Source organism: Rutilus rutilus (assembly GCF_951802725.1).
Source record: "Rutilus rutilus genome assembly, chromosome: 19".
In the NCBI taxonomy this organism is placed as follows: Eukaryota; Metazoa; Chordata; class Actinopteri; order Cypriniformes; family Leuciscidae; genus Rutilus; species Rutilus rutilus.
The window spans coordinates 28026961-28047754 of NC_140232.1; the positions used below are offsets into that span (position 1 = coordinate 28026961).

At 37.5% G+C, this 20794-nt stretch overlaps 3 protein-coding genes across 6 annotated transcripts; all 3 read left to right on the forward strand.

Annotated features, from left to right (window-relative positions):
* The first annotated feature begins 653 nt into the window (after positions 1-653).
* On the forward strand, positions 654-4832 carry LOC311278197 (uncharacterized protein). 4 transcript variants are annotated; one of them, XM_084388854.1, is made up of 5 exons: positions 654-765; positions 908-1013; positions 2305-2945; positions 3810-3923; positions 4237-4832. In XM_084388854.1, exons 3-5 carry the CDS (start codon positions 2337-2339, stop codon positions 4567-4569), a joined length of 1056 nt encoding a protein of 351 aa, XP_084244980.1. In that variant the 5' UTR covers positions 654-765; positions 908-1013; positions 2305-2336; the 3' UTR covers positions 4570-4832. The 4 variants fall into 4 exon arrangements, with proteins under 4 accessions (XP_084244980.1, XP_084244977.1, XP_084244979.1 ...); XM_084388851.1 differs by having other exon boundaries at positions 683-765; positions 908-1091; XM_084388853.1 differs by having other exon boundaries at positions 719-1013.
* A 1370-nt stretch (positions 4833-6202) lies between these two features.
* On the forward strand, positions 6203-8689 carry igf3 (insulin-like growth factor 3). The gene is made up of 3 exons (XM_084389958.1): positions 6203-6507; positions 7237-7397; positions 8103-8689. The coding sequence occupies exons 1-3, from the start codon at positions 6321-6323 to the stop codon at positions 8331-8333; spliced, it is 579 nt and encodes a 192-aa protein (XP_084246084.1). The 5' UTR covers positions 6203-6320; the 3' UTR covers positions 8334-8689.
* Positions 8690-12857: 4168 nt separating this feature from the next.
* On the forward strand, positions 12858-20748 carry serping1 (serpin peptidase inhibitor, clade G (C1 inhibitor), member 1). The gene is made up of 10 exons (XM_084388507.1): positions 12858-12987; positions 13231-13279; positions 15927-16203; positions 16313-16657; positions 17259-17465; positions 17555-17698; positions 18483-18686; positions 18779-18918; positions 19632-19854; positions 20312-20748. Exons 1-10 carry the CDS (start codon positions 12950-12952, stop codon positions 20560-20562), a joined length of 1878 nt encoding a protein of 625 aa, XP_084244633.1. The 5' UTR covers positions 12858-12949; the 3' UTR covers positions 20563-20748.
* The last annotated feature ends 46 nt before the right edge of the window (positions 20749-20794 follow it).

The following is a 20794-nucleotide window of genomic DNA, read 5'->3' on the forward strand; positions in this document are numbered from 1 at the left end:
TTCCTGAAAACACATATTCCACTGTTCAAAAAGAAAGAAAATAGACTTGCATTTATCAAAGATCTCCAGTACACAAAGATGATGGTTGTAAAAAGTCGTCCACACTGTAGTATATAGGGTACAGTATGGTGTATTATGTCAGTGAAGCAGATCAGCAAAAAAATACTCTACTTGAGAAACATACACAGGGAAAGACTTGAGGGGAAATATAAATTATACTGTAAATTGTTTGTCGGTAAAGATGTTCAAACACAAAAGCAAATATTTTTGACCAAATCAGATCATGTGGAACCCTTTAATCCTAATCCCTCTTTTATACTTTTACATTTGCATTTACCATAAATGTATTTATGCATCTCACTGCATTATTCCAGTTCTTTCTTAGAACAGTGCACATACTCTGCCGGTCGGAGATCAGTTTAGTATTTGAAGTTATTTAATGTCCCATCCATCCGATTTTAATTAAAAGCTAACTGCAACTGCAATTTAAAGCAAACATGAAAACAAATGTTTGCAATATTTCTCTGTTAAAAAAATAGTAACGTTAGATAGATAAAAACTTTCTACAGTGTTTGATTTTTAAAAATGTAATTGAAAATTGCCTGTTTTACATTTCTGTTTGTATTATATTTTCCAGCTGATGAATGATGAACACTTACAGGCAATCAGAATCCACCCGAGCTCGAGCATTTAAAGCGCCAGACGACATAACAGCAGCGTGCATCGGTGTGGACGCTAATATAGTTATTTACAATGATTAAAACAGTGAGTAAAGTGGTAGATGACAATATTTATATTTTAAATGAACAATTCATTTAAACTTTACCAGCTGTTTTACTTTGTGTCAGCTTCTATATCGAATTACATTAAACTTTTGTCTAACAATGACTTTTATTTTGACATGAAGACCAAACTGCGGAAGTTTTCTCCGGAAGTCCCCGCTGAGTGCAGAGCGCGAGAGAGGGGTGCATGCAGATGTTCGAGAACAGGTTTATTTAATTGAAAAACAAAACGTATGAATTCCATTTGTGAGCTTTGCTGTAGAGACATGACTGTACCGCTTTTGCCGCGATTGAAGTGACCAATTTTAGGTATATGACAACTTTTGTTTTTAGTTTAATTTGGTAACGTTAGACGTTTCCTGTTGACGTTTGTCTAATGACAAATCCACAAAAGTAACGATACTTTCTGAAAAATACCTTCAGTTAACACTAGAAATATTTAATAAGTTAAACAGCATTGTTTTTAAAAGTGATTGTCTTTTACAGTCTCTCTGTCATTTTGTTTATTGTTTAAAAGAGCTATATGTAGAATTTAGAAACCATTATTATTGGCGACACCGGTGGCCGTTAAGCGAACTGCAGCCAACTTAAGTTACTGCTCGTGCTCTTGCACACGTAATGTACAAGAGGACTGAACGTGATCCGATATATTATACATATTGCGAAGTTCTTTTTTGTTCTTCGCTCACATGGCAACAGAGAATATTTATTCTGTACAGCTTTTTGTTTGCCTAATTTTTATGGGGTTTTTTTATGTTATGACTGTGGGAAGTTAAACTGCATAAACTTAAGCAGGGGACACACTTAACGACTGTAAGGCAGATTATGAATGTAATTTGATGTTTAAGACTTATCATGGCATGCCCAATGTGCCGAGTCAGAGACAGCTGCGTTCAGTTGGTGTTCACAGTCGGTGTTTAAAATCGGCTGCAGTCGTTGGAAACGGTCTATAAGTGCATTCGTTTCAGTCTTAGAATGTCTTAGCTAGTCGTTCAGTGTGTCCCCGGCTTAAGGGGTAAATAGAAGTTGGAAATACCTTTCCAGCGATATACTGTTAGTAGGGATGCACCGAAAATTATCGGCCAAAAATGGCATTCTGAAAATATGCTGCCCCTCCCCTGGGCATATTCGTCACATCCTTTACATTTTCCCGGCAAAAACGTCCCGAGTTCTTTACATAATAATCTGTCAACTCAACATTCTTTCATAGAAAATATAGTTAGTCGGGGAAGGTCTAGTTTTTTAAGGTTCGTTAGAAGCTGTTCACATAATGGCATTAATGCATGAAAACTCCCTTTAATTGTAGTTGTTAGTAACAAAAACTTAAGTAGCTAGGCTGTTGGATGAAGCTAGTAACAATGGTAAACTTTCTTTAAAATCAATTTTATTGAACTTAAGTATTTTATTACCACCTCTGTATGTTGAGTGGGCTATTTAGCCTAGTTGTTTAGTAGTAATAAAATGCAGAGACATATATAAAAGCTCAGCAGACTGCAGTAATATGAATGCTTTATTCAACCAGTCCCACAGGTTCAAACTCTTCCGTGATTCAGCATGTCCTGCATGGAGAACATTGTTGTTTACATTCCCAAAGGAACATGCGTCAAAAACATCCCCGTGCAGTCCCTGTCCATCTCCACGGCCAGGAAGATCCGTGTCGCTCTGTCTCAGCATGAATCAGAGAAACAGATGCCGCAGACAGTCACGTGGATCTGTCCGGTTGAGCTGCGGGAAAAAGAAGTGGCTGTGGGCAAGGACAGCAGAGAAACGCTTCCGCAGGGCCAGAGGCCGCTGGTCACCAAAATAACTCCAGGCCAGTTTTTGCTCCCTGTTGTGAGTTCCAGCATCACTGCCTTTAAGGTCTTAAGAACAATTTTAAAAACACATAAGCCCAAAATACAGTTTTCAGGGCTGGAGACTGAAGCGGCCCTGTTTCCCAGCATCAGGGATTCTGTTCAGCGAAATGCCATCATCGTGTTTAACGGCCAGATCTTCCTGTCAGTGAGAAAGTCACGCTACAGGCGAGTGAGACTGCAAAACTCTCCCTCGACACCTTCAGGTGTGTGTCTGGTTTCTCCCAGTCAACAGCAACAGATAAACGGCCCACCTAGTTGTCAGGCACAACCGCTCCCGGACCCTTCACCCAGATCCCAACAAAACAAGGTGGGACATTTCACAATTCATGTTCAGTAATTTCAGTAATCGGATGAGACCAAAATTTGAACTGAATTGAGTAACAACACTGACTTTGCAACATCGACACTGAACTGACTTGAGACACTATTATCTTCTCTAGAGTTGCTTTACAGCTGAATTTAACTTGTTTTATAATTGATGAACTCTAACATTATTCAGTTATTTAACTGATTTAAAGCAACACTGAACTAAATTAAGCCGGATTGTCTTCTGTAGAGCTGCTTTACAGCTGAAATTGAATTTGTTTCATAAGTGATGAATTTTACAATATTATTTTCATCTTTAATAATGTGAAGCTGCTTTGAAACTATTCATATTGTATTAAACGCTATATAAATGAGCAGGGAATGACATTCTCAGATGAGGTTTCTTTAATTGTAACAAATCGACTTTAAATTTCAAAAACTATTTTTAAATTAAAACCTATTTAGATTAACTGTAGATAGTTCAAATTAATTGTTCATTGATACTCGAAGAAAGAAATATTTAAAAATATGACACTCCAAAATCACTTAACCGGCTTCTTGCTGAAATATACTTGTTAAAACCTCTTTCTCCGCTGTCATCACTCTTAAGATGATTTCAATTTCATGCTGCAAAGAATCTTGAAAGCAGCGTTATATAATAAAATGATGACAATTCAAAGCTGAATATGCTTTTACATTATGAAGGATCTCTAAAGAGAAAATATCATTATCTATCCAACATCCCTTTTACATTACTTGGCTATAAAGGTTCAGAAAAATACTCTTCACTTTATATATTGAGCATTATTTGCTTTAGGTCTTTTATTTGATTTCTGATTGTTGCATGTCTCTTTCCGATCCACAGACTCAGGATGGTCAGGCTCCAGTTACAGATCTTGACATTAACCCGCACATTTCACCAAAAAAAGCCTCTGAAGAAATGCCTGAGCAATGCTGTACGGGCAAAGAGTGTCAAAAGGTCAAGCTTCAGTCTTTTATTTTACTCTGTGTAAAGTAAGTCTTGAAGATGGGCATGATAATCTTACACGATTAAAAGTGCTGTAAATGTTTTTGGTTTGAAATGCCATGCAGAAAATGCTGTGAGAACTAAAATATGACCTGAAAAACTTTTCTGGCTAATTGAAAAACAAATGTTCACTGCCTGCCTGTCAATCATTTTACCTGGCTATTTGTTGGCACCCCCTGGTAGCATTTCTTGTTTTTGAGCCAATTACTTAAGCCAGAAAGATGATTTCATTGATTATTAATGAACTTTGCCTTTGAATTAACAGGAAACCTCAGAGTCCAGGTCAGCGATTAGCCCACCCAAACCTCCTGAGGATCTGGAGTCCAGTCAGGAGCCCAATATCCTCCAGCAGTCCCAGATCATCCATGCGTCGGCCAGCATCGCAGAGCAGCCTGAAGCAGCAGCTGGAGAAAGAGAGGCGCACGAGGATGACAATGAGTGTTTAAAGGCCGCTTTGCTCCCCAGAGCTGAGAGCTGTCTTGCTTTTGACTTTGAACAGTTGGCCCAGGAGGAGAGAATCAACAACCTACGAGCTCGGCTGAGGCAGAAGGAAGCCGCCCTCAGCATCTTTAACTCAAAGCCGACGGATCAGATTTAGAGGAGCAGACTTTTCTAAAGACGTCTGTTCAAGCGGTGTCAAAATTCCTCGTACAGACGGAAATGTCTAAAACTTTAAGTTCATTAATTTAAATAGAATAATTGCCAGACATATGTATTTGTGCAATAAATACAATGAAAAATTTAGCAGTTTGCTTTGGCACAGTTATCACAAGATCTGTTTAGATTTACTTTAGCTGCTAAAAGTAAAATGTCACTCGGTTCATTGGTTGAAATAAAAAAGATTTTGTGTCAAACTAAGAATTGGTTATTAATGTACCCACACATCTGACTGGTAACATAACGTTTTGTCTCTATTTTATCTCTAAGTGTGTACTCTGTGATTGACTGTGAATGCGTTCCTTTGTTTTATCATTTCAGCTGAAGCCCACACACTCCAAAATCACTTAAACCGGCTTCTTGCTGAGATAGACTTGTGATAACTTCTTTCTCTGTTGTCGTCACTCTTGAGATGGATTTCAATGCCATACTGCAGGGAATCTCTAAACCGGCGTTCTATAAGATAACGATGACAAGTCAAAGTTATATATGTCTACACATAATGAAGGATCTCTAAAGGGACAATATCTGTCAGATAAATTCATGCACCACCTCCCTTTTACATTACTTAGCTATAAATGTTCAGATTGATTTTGTGTTGTTTATTTATCAGATTGATTTTGTAGTTTCGTGCGTCTTCACTCTTCAGCAAAAGACAAGCTTTGCGATTATGTGTCGTCTGTGTGTAGAGGGAAGGGTAGGATGTGTGCGGGCGTGTGCTGTTGGCCCGTCCCCTCCTGGTCCTCCTATAAGAGCACACCAGAGTAAGAACGTCAGTAGCTCTTTAGAGACCAAACCATAAAAAAATAGACATGCCATCAGACGGACTTCCAGCCTGTCATCCCAGACGCCTTCAGATTCTAAGAGGATTCATGCTGACGGTAAGACTCTTCATGCACTTACCTAGAAACACGTATTGCAACGGGATGCACCAGGATCAGGCTTTCAAATTAAAGACCATTACACCTGTTGCATGTTATCTGGATGTAGAATTTAGGGGGAAAAGACCACATCATGCTGCTTTTTTTGTTTCGAGATGTTTAGAAAGACTCCACTGACGGTAAGAATCCATAAAAGCTGGTCAAAATAACTTTCCTCTTTTTTTGCACTAAATGACTAGTTTGCATAGATGACTCAAATTACCTTTTGTGACCAACAATTACTGCCTCCAATGCAGGTTTGCATGTTAGGGAGCTATTATGACGTTGCTTTGTCGTGTGGGTTGTAGGAAAAAATAGATCCGTAATGCATGTCATCGTATCAAAAGGTCAAGACGATTAATGCTTTTGCAAAGTCATTTTCTGAGTCAGCAGATTTTTGTGTACACTGGCATCAATGGTTCCATGAAGAACCTTTAACATCCATGGAACTATTGTACAAAAAGTTCTATATAGTGGAAAAAGGTTCAATAGATTATCAAAGAGTATTTGGGAACCCAAATTGGTTCTTCTACGCTCTTAAATATAAAGGTGGGCTTCACAGCGATGCCATAGAAGAACCACTTTCGGTTCCCCAAAGAACCTTTCAGTGAACAGTTCTTGAAAGAACCATTCTTAAGGGCGATTATAACTTTCAGGGCACTGCCATTGTGACTTTTAGTACATGCTCTCAATTCAGTCTGATTTGCAGAACAAAATGCGTCACGACTTGTACTCATTGCTTTGACAAAAAGGAGTGAATCCCTCTGATAAGATGCAGCTGGCTGAGAGTTTGTTGTTTCTGTTGAAGCAGGTGCCCAGCTGGCGAAGTGTGTGCGTTCTCTACTCCCTGTACTGCGTCCTGATTCTGCCAGACGCTGGCGAAGCGGCCAAAGCACGCTGTGGACGGGAACTAGTCGCTGACCTGGAGTTTGTGTGTGGAGAGCGCGGCTTTTACAGAGGTCAGAGTCACCTACAATCTTCATCTTATGCAGAAACTAATGTTTTCAAAGATGTGTGTGCTGATCATGTGGGTCAAAGGACAAACCGTTTGGTGAGGAGGACACAGTGATATAGAAGTAACTTGCATGTCTCTAAATCTTTAATCTCACTCACAACATCATATCATATTCATACCAATGAATATGAGTGTATTAAAAGTGGCCTTGCCCTGAAGATACAGACAGTGGTATCAAGTCAAGCCCTTATCATTATGGTGCTGATGCAAATCACCCTAACAACCAATAGCAAACAGTAACTGTCTTCTGTAGTGGGTGGCCTGAAGTTATAGTTATTGATATAAAACACCCCATTAATGACAATACAATTTACCACACCCACATGTACTCTTGATTTGCGGTTGTTGATATAAACATTTTTTATTTCTACTAACTGAAGCCCTTTCACCCTGTTCCATATCCAAGGCCACCTTGATACGTTTCTCGTTCTCATTCACTCCTTTTCTCAAAAAGAACATTATGACACGGTCTCAGTGACTCTTATTTCAATAATTTCACAAAAATTGGTATTGTTTGTCAATGGCTTTTCACTCCTAATTGTAGTAGTTTATGTGTAGTAGTTAATTGTGGTAGTGTATGTGTTCACCCCATTTTAACAGTTACAACTAACTCTTATACACACGACTGGCATTAAAACCGTTAAAATTTTCCTTTGTGTCTGTTGGTGGTTAGGCAAACCTGGAGCAGCTCGTAGCGGCGGTCCTCGCTCTCGTGGGAAAGGGATCGTCGAGCAGTGTTGCGTGCGGGGATGTGACCTCCAGCATTTGGAGTCATACTGTGCCAAACCCAAGAGGGTGCGCCGCGACGTCCCTGCATCCCTGCAGCAGACTTTGGTGAGACTTCAACTCTATAGACAGTTAAAAAAAAACTTTGCAGACAGTGTTCAGGAGCAGGGTTGAAGACCTCTTCTCCAAGCTTACAAAGGCATACAAAAGCCTATAGAAGACTGAAGACTCGCCTACCTGAAGTTTATTTCCAACTTGCTTCAGCTCACCTGCATGCATATTTTCAAGCGATCCTGAAGACCTTGATTAGCTGCTTCAGGTGTTTGAATGAGTTTGGAACTAAACTCCAGGGTTGAAGACTTCTGGTTAGAGGAATAGTTGAAAAATGAAAATTGTCTTTTACTCACTAGTCCATTTGACTTCCTTTCTTCTGTGAAAAGGACACATTTAAAAAAGAAAATACTGGTCAGTGGTCACTCTTTCCCATTAAATTACAGTGTCATTTAAATTGTTCATGTTATCTGAAGTCCATCATTAAAGTTCGATTGAGGGTTATCATCACGATATGATACCTTATAGACTTTTTTAAAATTTATTCTGGACTGGAGCTTGAGAACCAGTCCTCATTTATTTTGATTGCGTTTAAGAAAAGTGTTTAAGATATAATTCACAAATGAACCTTTTGTGTTGTATGGAAGAAAGAAAGTCACATGTATAAATATTGCCAATTGTTTCAGCAAAGTAAAACCTTGCCACTTTGAAACCCAGCAAATTCCATGAAAATTATACACAATTCCTTTTTGTTTGCTGCAGGAAGATCAGTTTTGGCTGTTGTTTCAGCGGCGATACCAGAAGCTTGCAGGGATGAAGAGAGAGGAGGAAGCTGCGTCTCAAAGACTCAGAGAGCAGACGCTCTACCGGTGGAACAACAGAGATTCAGTATTACTAAACACCAACACACTCAACCGACCCCCTTCAGCACACCAACATCTTTCCACTGAGAGAATGACATCAAGACCAACATTTATCCCCCACATCCGATAGTCATGGCTCTTTTTGGGATCTGCGTGGACTCTATGAATCATCTTCCTTTTCTAAGAAAGACTTTTCCATCCTTGCAGAAGTATAAACTGAGGACTATTTAAGAGAAACTAGAAGGCAAGATGCCATGAAAGTGAAGAGTGGGGTGTGTGTGTGTGTTTGTGTCTGAACATGGCTTGTACTAGTTTCACATTTGTCGAATTGTATTTTTTCATTTTGTTTTCAGCTTCCCTCCTAGCATTGACTTCTGGTTTGGGGTAAATGAGTTCAAAGCAAGTTGAAAGAGTTTGTATGCTACTCTTAGACTTGATAGACTCAATATGGGAACACTGATGGCTTAAGTCATTTTGAATGTAAAATGTGACGTTTTTATGAAAGATTACTGATATCAGTGAATATATTTTCTTAAATGTTTTTTACGGTTTATTTATGGTCTGTATATTACTGTATGATTAGGTTTTTCTAATACTTGTGAAATATCCAAATGAAAGAAGATTTGGAAAGAAACTTTAATTAAAAAAAATTTGTCAGAACAACATGCTTTTTGTTTTATGGCAATATTTTTTAATGGCCATCATTTCCCAACATACTCTAATCAGCTTCAGTTTATCAATGCACTAAGACAGATTCCAGGGGCCTCATTTATAAAGCGTGTGTACGCACAGATTTGATCTTAAAGTGTGCGTACGCTAAAATCCACGCCAACGTTCATATTCATAAAAACGGTGTTTGATGTAAAAAACTTTATGTTAATGACATTAATTAGGCAGCGTTTACAAGGTGGAGAACTGAAAACATTCAGCTGCGCACAATTCAAGATCTTTTGCGATTTATAAATTTGACTTCTGGAAGAGAGGCGTATGCATGTTTTTTGTGCGTTCGTTTGTTCTCTGAATCACATGTACGCACGTTTGAGAAATGATCATAAGATAAATATATGGTTTCTATGCAGAATTTTACACATGCCCTAGATCTTAGAGAGAACCGTAGAATCCTGAAAGCTGCGTGTTTCTAAGGTTTTGCTAGATTACTAGATATCGTCCCAATGACCTCTAAGAAAAGAACATTATGGTGAATAAATAATATCATCACAGCCTTGGTGTGTTATCGCTCTCTAAACATGGAATACGTTTCTTTTTGGTATGCATTGGTGCAGTTTGGTGTTATGACTTGGATGTTCTTCACAAAGGTCTTTGGTAAGAGTGCAGTCAGAGGCATTTTTGACATTGCAGGAGAGCAGCACACAGCAACAGTAAGAGAGTTAAACAAGCAAGAACAAGGACAGGGCAAAAAAAAAGAAAAGAAAAGATGTTTAAACAAAGTCCCTTTAAGGCAAGTCATTTCACTCGGCGGCCGTCTTTGAATTAACTGTGATGACTTTACCAAATGGCAATTGGCTCTTTTATTTAGAAAGTGGGACTTATTCCACTATTGCACTTTCTCCCATTCATAGTCATTTGAATGCACCGTTATTGTATATCTAAAGTCTTTGGCTTAAAACACTAATATTGCATTTGGGTTTTTTGGTGGTATTACATGTTTAAGTAATATGAAGGGAACTGTGAGTGTTTTTACTCCCAGTCTACTATAAATTTGCCATCTTTTAGTATAAGAAATATTATGTGCCAACTGTAATTGTACAATTAGAATATTTATATTAAGACTTTATTTTTATTTTTTATAACACTTTCTTTCTTAAGTCTAAGAATAATCTGTCTAAAGGGGCGGTTAGATGACGCCGTTTTCAGCTAAAAAAGGTTTTAAAAAAGGCAAAACTTTTTATGCATTTTGGCCGTTCGTTTACACGACATGAAAACGCACATTTTTTAAATCGGGTTTCAAAGTTCAAGTTTTAGAAAATAATACCGTTACTGTCTGTGTAAACTACAAAAAACATGAATTTGTGAAACCGGTGACGTCATGCGCATGCGTATTACGTGTTCAGTCTATAGGCGCATAGTTTTTCTTTAGTGACATCGCCAACTACTGGCCTTGCATGAACAATAAAAAGCGAGGTAGCATTCAAAAGCGATTTTAATACCCTGAATATTTATGGCAGCTCCTGATGCCCAAATATAATATAATTACCCATCTATATAATTGCGAGAGAACGCAAAAGCATTGAAATATATTTTTTTCCATCACCATGTCCCTTTAGGGCAGTGATCTCAAACAATTCCTGGAGGGCCACAGCTCTGCACAGTTTAGCTCCAACCAGCTCCAACTCACACCTGCAAGGAAGTTTCTAGTACTCCTGAAGACCTTGATTAGCTGGATCAGGTGAGTTTGATTAGGGTTGGAGCAAAACTGTGCAGAGCTGTGGCCCTCCAGGAATTGAGTTTGAGATCACTGCTTTAGGGGCTCCGTAGGATGCATCATTTTCTGAACATAGTATTCGGCTTCAGGCACATCATTAGGTGTGTTTGACTTGAAGTGGCGCTGGTGTATGACTGTACTGAGAGATTCGAAAGCAAACAGAGTGGTCTTCTCTCTAATCGCTTTTTGCAGTACTTTGAGGTTATACACACCGACTGATCCGCTCAGCGCCGCTTCAGGTCGATCACACCTAATGATTTAAGAGAAATACTAAAATCAGCTTTTACAAAGTCATCAAACAGATAAAAACTGGAAAATACTGGAATTATCCCCCGATTTTTCATGCGCACAGGAGATGATGCATGTAAAAACATTAAAGAGAGTAACTCAATTAATGTAACACTGCAGAGATACAAAGTTAGTCATGTATCGTTTTATGAGCTTTGTCCAGCTGAAAACGCACTTCCTCTGCCCTTGAGCGATAAGAGGGGTGCTCGAGTTTATCTGGAGTGTCACAGGTGACATATCTGCAGCCTTTTAAGACACAGAACAGCTACACACACACACACACACTTTCTATATGCACACATCATCTACTAAATGTATAACTACATTTAATATGTATGTATAAGTTATCATTAAGTTACAGTGACATGCCGTCTGTTTAGTTTATCACTGTATGAAGTTGTTTCTTATTTGCCTATCAAAGAGATTTTCCTAATCTAAGAGCTCTGACATCATTTGTGTCTTGAAAATCATCACCACTGATTACTGCAGGGGATCTACCAGTCTTCTGGAGCTGAACTGGTCACTTACACGACTGGTCAAAAGTTTGAGGTTGGTAAGACATATATAATGCTTTTAATAGACGTCTCTTATGTTCACCAAGGCTGCATGTATTTGATTAATAATATAGTGAAAACAGCAATATTGTGAAATATTATTACAATTTAAAATAACTCTTTTCTATTTAAAAATATTTTGAGACATAATTTATCCAGGATCTTTCAGATTTTGATAATTCAGAAATCATTATAATATGATGAATTGATGCTCACAAAACATTTCTTAGTATCAATGTTAGTAAATAAATTTTTTTTTCATGATTCTTTGATGAACAAAAAGCATTTATTTGACTTTTAGCGTTAACCGCTTGACCAATTTAATGCATCCTTGCTGAATAAAAGTATTAGCCTTCTTTAAAACAAATATATCATGTACGTGTCACTCTTGATTTGTCAGGAAGAGGCTGAAATCTGTAACCATCAGAGTAGTATTTCAACAAATGTGTTTCCCAGGCCTTGACCATTTTTGTGATATCAGCATCACATTTTTTATTTTCAGATGTGCGAGGTGGAGATGGTTTTATAACGCTGAAACAAACTTACAGCTGCTTCAGTCTTAGATAAGAAAAACATTCGCATCACAATATTCAATTTTCCCTTCTGCGTCAGAGTCTGATAACAGCGCTCACTCTCCCGTTCTGGAGACGGACCAAATCTCCGGGCCACTGTGGTCAGGATAAACATGCCCTTTTAGCTCTGGAAAAAAAAATGACTGGGCAATATTGCCAATTTTTGTTGCTCTAAGTTGACAACGTTTCTATCAGAAATGCGTTTAATAATCATTAGCATTGGTGAAATGGTATTTGAAGAAAGAAACCGCAAGAAAAGGAATACAAATGTTCATGACTTTGAGAAAAGTTTTCAGACACAGGTGCAGGGACATAAATGGCAGATTTTTACCTGAAAACATTGGTCTGAAACATTTGAATTAATTAGCATTTTAACAATCTATTCATGTCACAACCTAGCTCCACAGGAAAAGTCAAAGCATGTAAATAGACAAAACTGACTGAAAAATCTTAACCTTGTGAGCAAATAAAAAGGAGAAATTACCTCTCAAGGTCCTTTTATAGGCCAAAAACCATTCTGAGAAATGCAGTTAAATGAGAAAAAGCTAAGAAAGTCACATAAATGTATCCTATCTAAGAAAATATATTTACAGTGCTCTGCGCAAACAACAATATCATGGTGTTTTCGGATTTGATTGTTTAGAGCTAATGCAATAAACAACTGACTGTTCTACATTAGCTGTTTAAAACTAACATGGCCCACTTTTATTTTTTTTATCTGTTAAAGAGACTTTGGACATGTGATTTTCCGTAAATCAGTCAGATTTTGATCTGGGATCTATGTAAATACAGAATCAACATGTTAGCAAATATCTGTGTAATGATTTATCAATTATCAGTGGGAAGAAAACAGCAAGCGGACTAGATCTGCCAAACAGACAGACATTTCATGAGCTTGAAGCTTCTTCCAATTGAAAGTATATCTGCGTAAGTTGTTTTTCTTTATTGCTTACAAAGAAATTTTTCTTTATATTTATTTTCCCTTTTCTTACAATACATTTATATTAGCAATTACTAATATATATATTGTACATTTATTATGAATAAAAACTGTTTGGACATGCTCTGTTATTCAGAGATATTGTGAATGTTTCTGAGACATATGTAGGCACGGTGAACATTAAATGTGTGTGTCTTTAAATTGCATAATTGTTTTTCTTTTCTCTCCAGGACAGAATCCAACACTATGTACCGCATCCTCCTGTTGCTCTGTGCAGGTGTAAGTAAATGACTGAGATGAGGACTTTTACTCAGTATTTTTTTATTTATTAGGACAATTAAACGTTTCCATGTTTTCATTTTTATTATTTTTTTTATAAATTGTGATTAATCAAATGACTATTTTTAATATTTAATTAATCAGTTGTTGGTTGCTTGGTCTATACCGGGCGGGAGCTGCTCACTGCAAAACGTCAAAAGCCAGTAGGATCGTCCCATCATAATATGATATCGGATGAATCGAGATTCTCGTTGCGTAACGTAGCAAAGATAGCACACGGGATGACCCGTCGCATTCGATTTCAGATCTAGCCTTGTCCACGCGCTTCCTCCGGTCAGGGTTATTATAGTAGGCTAGTTAACTAAAACTAAAAACATGAGAAACATTTTCGTTACTTGAAAGGGGCACAGAGTAGTTATAGGAACTCAGTTATTAGGCACTAGCCATCTGGGCAGTCCCCTGAGAACTACATTTTCCGCAGGGGCCGTTTTCTTGGTTGCATTTCCACCGCCAGTGTGAACTCTGAAGTGACATAAGCCATCACTTACGTCACGCCGCTCTGGTTGCTGTGCGGGACTTTTATTTTGAAGGTGCAGAGTGGCAAAGTCTCAGCACAGCGCTCCCATTCTCCGTCTTCATTGGTTTACGATCTGTTGAACAGTCATCTAATGTGTTATTATTGGATAGAACTGTTAAACAAAGAAAGTAAACTTTATATGAAAAAGTATTATAGTGTTGTATGTGGTTGATGCCCATTGTTTCTAGCAGAGCAGAAATATAATCATGTTTCAGTTGGTCCCTTCAAAGTCGCATTGATTTCCTCAGTAAAGGTTGAGAAGTAGTTGGACATTGGCGTCTGACCATCTGCTGTTTCCATGTTCTTGGAGTACATAAGGCTATAAACGGTGTTTACATGGCTTTTTAAAAATGGTGGGTGCCGATGTTTCGCATTTTTCGGCCAATACACGTCACTGGTATTTCCTATTGTGCTGGTTAGACCCAAGGGGGTAATCTATCAGCCGGAAACTGAAGCTTCCCCGGGGGCCGTCATTGATTAGCAGACCATCACCTGCTGTTAGCATTCCATTGACTTCCATTCATTTTGGCGTCACTTTGACCGCGAATAACTTTACATCTGAGGCGTTTAAAGACTCCATTTGTCCATTATTTATTTCTAAAGAAACACGAAAATGTATAAAAGGCTCCATTACCTTGTATCTTACGTTATGGCCCCATAGAAGCTGTTTTTGTAAAAATAGGCTAACGATTGCGTCATAACCACGCGACTCTCTGTCAAAATTACCGTATGGACAGGAGGAGAAGCTTGCGTGCAATCGGGGGGACGTGGAGGCAAAATGACAAAATAATTAATTCTTAGCAAAAGTTGCTCCTGCTGCTAGCGCATGGACACCGCCTACTCACGCTCTCCGTCTCTGCAAGTTTCGGAAGGTAATGATTCAGATTTCTCTTGGCACAGCTACTAGAAGACAGACAGGTTGCTCACGTCACATCTACGTCATACGCTCAGCCATCAGGAAGTGAGTGCTTCTAATTGACTTCACTTTTCTCCGTTGAATCCAATGGGGTCGCTGTGTCCATTTCTTTTACTGTCTATGGTTAGACCATACTCCGAAGTAGGAGCTAATTTTAGTCCCCCCAAAAGACATAACTAAAATCATTCCCAGTTCCCGTAGTGCGAAGACTTTTCATGTAACGCTTTTTTTATTGCCAATGTGTGAAAAGCTTGTAACGAAACATAAAAAACGAGACCTTCCCCGGCATCCTATGTTGTCTATGAAAGCCTGTGTAGACTAATTTGTATGTGAATTGTGAAGGAATCGGGACGTTTTTGCCGGGAAAATCAATGTTACATTTACGCGCGCTTTCCGAGAGGGATCTCTTCCATTCTTATACAAGAAACGAATGCTTAATGTTGAGGACAATGCCGAAAGACTGTAACGCCAATGTGTCATGCAAAGAAAAGGGATTAACGTTAATAGCCAAATCTATATAGGCTAGTCTAAAAACCGATACTTTATTGTCAAACTAATAGTGTAATTTGAATTACCTCATCTGTCGACAGGATGGCAGTAGCTGCTTGCAGAGCTGGTGCAAACATATCAACACATCGCTTTGATTAGATGATTTCTTAAATGCCGCTTTCTCCACGCTGTCATTTTGTGATTATTTTGTTATTGAGAGAAGTTAGTCAGTTCTCAGCAGCGTGGCCGGCGTCGGGAGGTTTATCGCTGCAAAAGTATTTCCAACTTCTTTTTACTTCTAAGAAGTGAAGAACGAAAAATAACTTCGCAGTTAGTATATCGGGGCCTTGAATCACGTTTACTTCAGTCTCTTCACGTGTGCGAGACTGCGAGCACGAGCAGTAAGTTGCTGGCTGCAGTTCACTTAACGGCCACCGGTGTCGCTAACAAGGGTTTCTGAATTCTATATCCACTATGAAATAAAATAAACTTAATCTTGTAATTTACTCACCCTCCTGTTTTTACAAACTAGCTTGACTTTATTCAATGGAAAATTGGCTTTATTCAATGGCTTCATAGGACTTATATCACAAAAGTTTTTTTTTTTATTAACAACCACTTTTATCATACAGTAATGGTGCTTTTACAATCTCCCCTTTCTTCAGTTTTTCCTGTCTACCTGCGACATCTCTGTCCTGCTAAACTCCAGCATTTCCCTTCCTTGTCTTCCTGACGACGCTCCTACACTGGTTGAGTCTACATACACCTGGAGCTTCAAGTCTGATCAGACACAGCAGCAGCACTTACTGGAAGAGAAGAGTCACATCTTGAAGCTCATAAGCATAAATACCACTGACAGTGGACAGTACAAGTGTGTGCAGGAAGGCTATAAAGGAGAGGATCGTGTGAGGTTGAGCAGAACATTCACGATACGCGTGGAAGGTTAGAAGGTTTTCTTAACAGTGAAGGGAGCTTGTCAAACATCATCTCATTGATGACTTTTAATCTCAGAAGTCAATTAATAAACTAAACTCTTTTTTCTTCTTCTCAGTGCCCCCAGTTGTTCATGAATGGCAGGTCATCAAAGTAGAATCTAAGAATGATGTCACGCTTCCATGCCAGGTTGCCAAATTTCTCTCTTCCAGAGAAACAAAATCACCCCCTGTTGTCTGGAAACGAGAGAAAGACACAGAATTGGTGCTTCTCAAGCCTGACAAAGACACAGACAGCCAAGGAGAGAGAGACCTGACACCTCAGAGGGTTTTCTGGGACACCAGGCCTGACGAACAGGACTGGGCGATTAAAATTAGTCAGGCCAGGGAGGAAGACGCTGGGATGTACCAGTGTGTCATAACAGATTCAACTCAGATCCTGTTGGTGGAGCTGGAAGTGCAACGTACTCCGTTTAGACACTTATTTAAAAATATTTATAAATTCTGTCTGTTTAAATATTATTCTGGCATTTTATTTGAAATAAATTAATTTTAAAATCTATTTTATTTATAAATTATGTCAGTTTTAATATTCTTACATAATTTAAAAAAGTATATATATTTTTTAAATATAATGTGTTTAAATTCTGTTTTAACATTATTCTTACATTTTATTTAGGAATAAAGAAATTATTTAATTAAGAACATTTATAAAAGTGTTTTATTTTTCTTACATTTTACTTAATTTATAAATAAAATTCATTTTAAAATTAGTTTATTTTTGTGCGCTTTAATATTATTCTTACTATTTAGGAGTCAAAAAATTAAGTTATGTAGTTAGTTAAAAAGTATGAGGAGTTAAAATTGATGTTATATAAGAATATCTGTTTATAAACTCATATTGTATGCATGCATACAACATGAGTTTCAGAGCAGAGCGTTTAGGTTGGAATTCACATTCATAAGCGTTATTTTTATATCTTAAATCACATCCTTTTGGAATGAAATCACTTGTTTTTCTCATCAAGGTTTGATGATTCAGATTCCCCACTGTTTAATTTTTAGCCCCTCCTCCACCCCGCTGCAAGGACCACACCGACCCATGGGAGGCCTGTTTGGATCCAGACAGCAGATCAGGGAGGGCAATCGTGCAGGAATCACTCAGAGAATTCTCCACCTCTTTGTACAGCGATCTTAAAGGTTCAAAACCCAAAACCAACTTGATCTTCTCCCCAGTCAGCATTGCTGCAGCTCTTTATAACTTGCTTTTGGGTAAGAATGAACGTCATAGTCAACAAAAGGCTACACGTTGTACTTTGCTGACCTGCTGAGCCTCTTCTTTCTCTTGCCCTCTTTGCAAGGTGCTCGAGGTGAGACCAGGACACAGTTGGAAGATGCTCTCAAGCTTCCTCCAAAATTCTCCTGCTCGCATTCTGAAATAAAACATCTGAGACAAGCGATGAAGGACTCGCTGAAAATGGCCTCTGCCATGTATTATTCCCCAGGTAGACACAGAACATACTAATAGGCTAAGATAAGCCCTCTCCTTGTGAAAAAGTAGTATACTTTAGCAGACTTTTAAAGAGTGTACTTATTGCGGAAATAATATTTCTTAAGTGCAGACTGAATGTAATGTTTTCTGACACTTAATTGCATGTTATGTACAATATATAGTATTATAGTTTACATTTATATTAAATGCAATTAGTTAAACTTAAGAGTTTTGTTGACCCACTTAAGTAGGACTTAAATAAATCTTTACATTTTACATAATTCTGTTGTCTTTGAAACATGCTACACCGCACTTTATTTATGGTAAACTAAAACATACTTTAATGTAATTTTTCTTGTAACTTGTATGTCATGTATTGGTATTTATGTATTATTGTAATTACTATTACAATTAGTATTATTATTAGTAACAATTTAATACATTCAAATACTTTACATGTGCTTTAGTCAACATCAAAATACGTCTACTTTAAAGTAGAATAGGTTTAGGATTAGGGTTAGTTGCATGTAATTATGCTTCATTTATAGTTATAACTACATGTAACAAGGAAACTGTAAAATAGTGGTACCAAATATACTTTAAATTACAAGTAAGTGAACTTCTTTTTCGCAAGGGTCTTCTAGGGTGATGCTTCAATAACAGCAATGCAGTAGTTAAATCAGAATCGCTTATTCTGGACTTCATTTTAATACTGTCTAATATAATAGTGCAGGAAGTCATGGCATAGCTGCATGATTGTCATGTCCATAGCCCTGAAAAGTTTTATTTCCATATAGAGCAACAGTTGGGAGAAGCTTTTATCAACCAATCACTGGAGTTCTATGATGCCATGCCACAGAAGCTGACCAATGACAGCGATCTAAACGTGAAGCTCATCAATAAATGGGTGGCAGATAAGACAAACAAGAAAATCACTGAGTTAATTACAGAGGTGGATCCCGCCGCTTCATTTATTCTGTTAAATGCCGTCTACTTTAATGGTGAGTGAGTAAACCGACACTATTCCGGCTTCTGAATACTTTACCTATTTATTTTTTATGAGACTGTGTTAGTGATTCTTTGTGCTTTACAGGTAAATGGAAGACAGTATTTGAGTCCACAAACAAACGGGAACAGTTCACTACATTTTCTGATCAGGCCAAAGATGTTTCGACTCTCTACAGCTCTAAATACAGCCTTCAAATGGGCTACTTCAAAAATTTAAAGGCTGAGGTAAGTATTGCAATGAATGCACAAGGATCATTCTCAGGAAACGGTGCTATTTATGACCCTTTGACTTGATCCTGATATTATTAACATGATACTGAACTTAATCACATTGTTTTATAGATTTACCCTGTTTAGTGTATAATGCAAAATAATAACGTTCTTTGCATTCACCATATTTTACAAATATTTATAAAAAAAAAGATCAGCTTAATCCGTGTCATATTTCTTAGTGTCGTCAAATCGATTAATCGAGAAGTCTTTATCAGTGCCCCAATCAAGCTCAATATTTCAGTGATTACATTTTCTCCGAAATATTTTTCTTTAGTAAAGAAACAATAAAATTGACTAGATACTAGTGTGGTTTGCTGGAATGATATCTGCTAGTTAAGTCAGTTTTTACACTAATCGCCATATTGCTTTGAATAGTTTAATCATCAGCCACCTATAGATAAATAAAAAATGAATACAATTAAGAATAAAATTTAAAATTTAAATTATTTAATGAAATACATTTAAAAATTAATAAACAAATAATAAAAATCTAAATAACAAAGGATTAAAAATAATTAATTATTTAAACATTATTTTATTTTTGATTATGAATTTTATTTATTTTTTGAATAAAATTTTTACATAATTTCCTGAAAATGAACAACAAGCATATGCACTGTATTTGTACAAATACAAGCACAAACACTGCAGAACTATTTCTCCAGGTAGGAAAGTTCCCTCTTACAGGCAGAAACAGCCTGTACATACTGGTCCCGCCCACATCGTCAGAAAAGGACTTCTTATTGATGGAGAACAATATAAACTACAACACTATTGAAGAAATGGTTTCCGAGATGAAGAAAATGCCAATCCAAACTGCTGAGGTCACACTGCCTATAATTAAGCTGACAGAGACCACACCACTGGAGGATTTACTGAGGAATCTGGGTAAGAATGTCGCTTTATTTACTCCAAAATGCTGAAGCTAGAATGTAAAAATCCTGTCATCATTTACTCATCTTCATGTCATTCCAAACCTCTCAGTAGGAGACATTTTTACAAATATACAGTTTTATTTTCCATACAACGAAAATATTATCATTATCAAATTATGCACTACAGGATAACTTTGTGTGAGGAAAAGACAGAAATGAGACAAAAAATCTTTCTCACATAAAGCTATGATCTGGCTTCAGATAACTTGGAATAGTGCAGGAATCAAATGGACCACTTTTATCAAAGGTTTATGATCATTTTAGTCCTTTTCGGAGCCTGACAACAATGAAATGTCATTGTATGGAAAAAGGAAGCATGTATACTATAAAAGTTCTCATTTTGTTTTCCATGAAAAAAAATGAGGATGAGTAAATCATGACAGAATCCTCCTCACCTCTCCTCTCCTCAGGTTTGTCAGATCTCTTCCAAAATCCTAACTTGTGTGGAATGTTTCCGGATGAATCTGAAGCATTCATCTCAGATGTTCGTCATAGCGCTTTTCTCTCGCTCACGGAGAAGGGAGTGGAGGCCGCCGCAGCCACAAGCATTTCTTTTTCTCGCTCCTTCTCTACATTCTCGGCTTTACGGCCCTTCATTCTGATACTGTGGAACGATGAGGCTGCCATTCCTCTTTTCATGGGAAGAATTATTGATCCATAAAAAAAAGAGAGAGAGCAAGACATCACAGTAGTGTTCTGCCAGCAAAAAAAAAATACTGAAACCTTCTGTTGTACATTCATTCATTCATTTATCACAAACAAATGCAAATGTAACAATATCATGTTATGCATAGAATAAGAATGCATGCAGAATCTCTGTCATTAAAGATGTACTTTACATCATGCACTCATGGGTTAATATTGTTCACTCTATTTGGAACATTTTCCATTAC

Excerpts from the sequence above, each read along its gene's own strand:
- LOC311278197 (XM_084388854.1), top strand. The coding sequence starts at position 2,337 with ATGTCCTGCATGGAGAACATTGTTGTTTACATTCCCAAAGGAACATGC. Across the intron at positions 2,946-3,809 it reads CCAGATCCCAACAAAACAAG|ACTCAGGATGGTCAGGCTCC; the intron begins GTGGGACATTTC and ends TCCGATCCACAG. Across the intron at positions 3,924-4,236 it reads CGGGCAAAGAGTGTCAAAAG|GAAACCTCAGAGTCCAGGTC; the intron begins GTCAAGCTTCAG and ends TTGAATTAACAG.
- serping1 (XM_084388507.1), top strand. The coding sequence starts at position 12,950 with ATGAGCTTGAAGCTTCTTCCAATTGAAAGTATATCTGC. Across the intron at positions 12,988-13,230 it reads CCAATTGAAAGTATATCTGC|GACAGAATCCAACACTATGT; the intron begins GTAAGTTGTTTT and ends TTTTCTCTCCAG. Across the intron at positions 18,919-19,631 it reads TCAAAAATTTAAAGGCTGAG|GTAGGAAAGTTCCCTCTTAC; the intron begins GTAAGTATTGCA and ends CTATTTCTCCAG.
- igf3 (XM_084389958.1), top strand. The coding sequence starts at position 6,321 with ATGCAGCTGGCTGAGAGTTTGTTGTTTCTGTTGAAGCAGGTGCCCAGC. Across the intron at positions 6,508-7,236 it reads AGAGCGCGGCTTTTACAGAG|GCAAACCTGGAGCAGCTCGT; the intron begins GTCAGAGTCACC and ends GTTGGTGGTTAG. Across the intron at positions 7,398-8,102 it reads CATCCCTGCAGCAGACTTTG|GAAGATCAGTTTTGGCTGTT; the intron begins GTGAGACTTCAA and ends TGTTTGCTGCAG.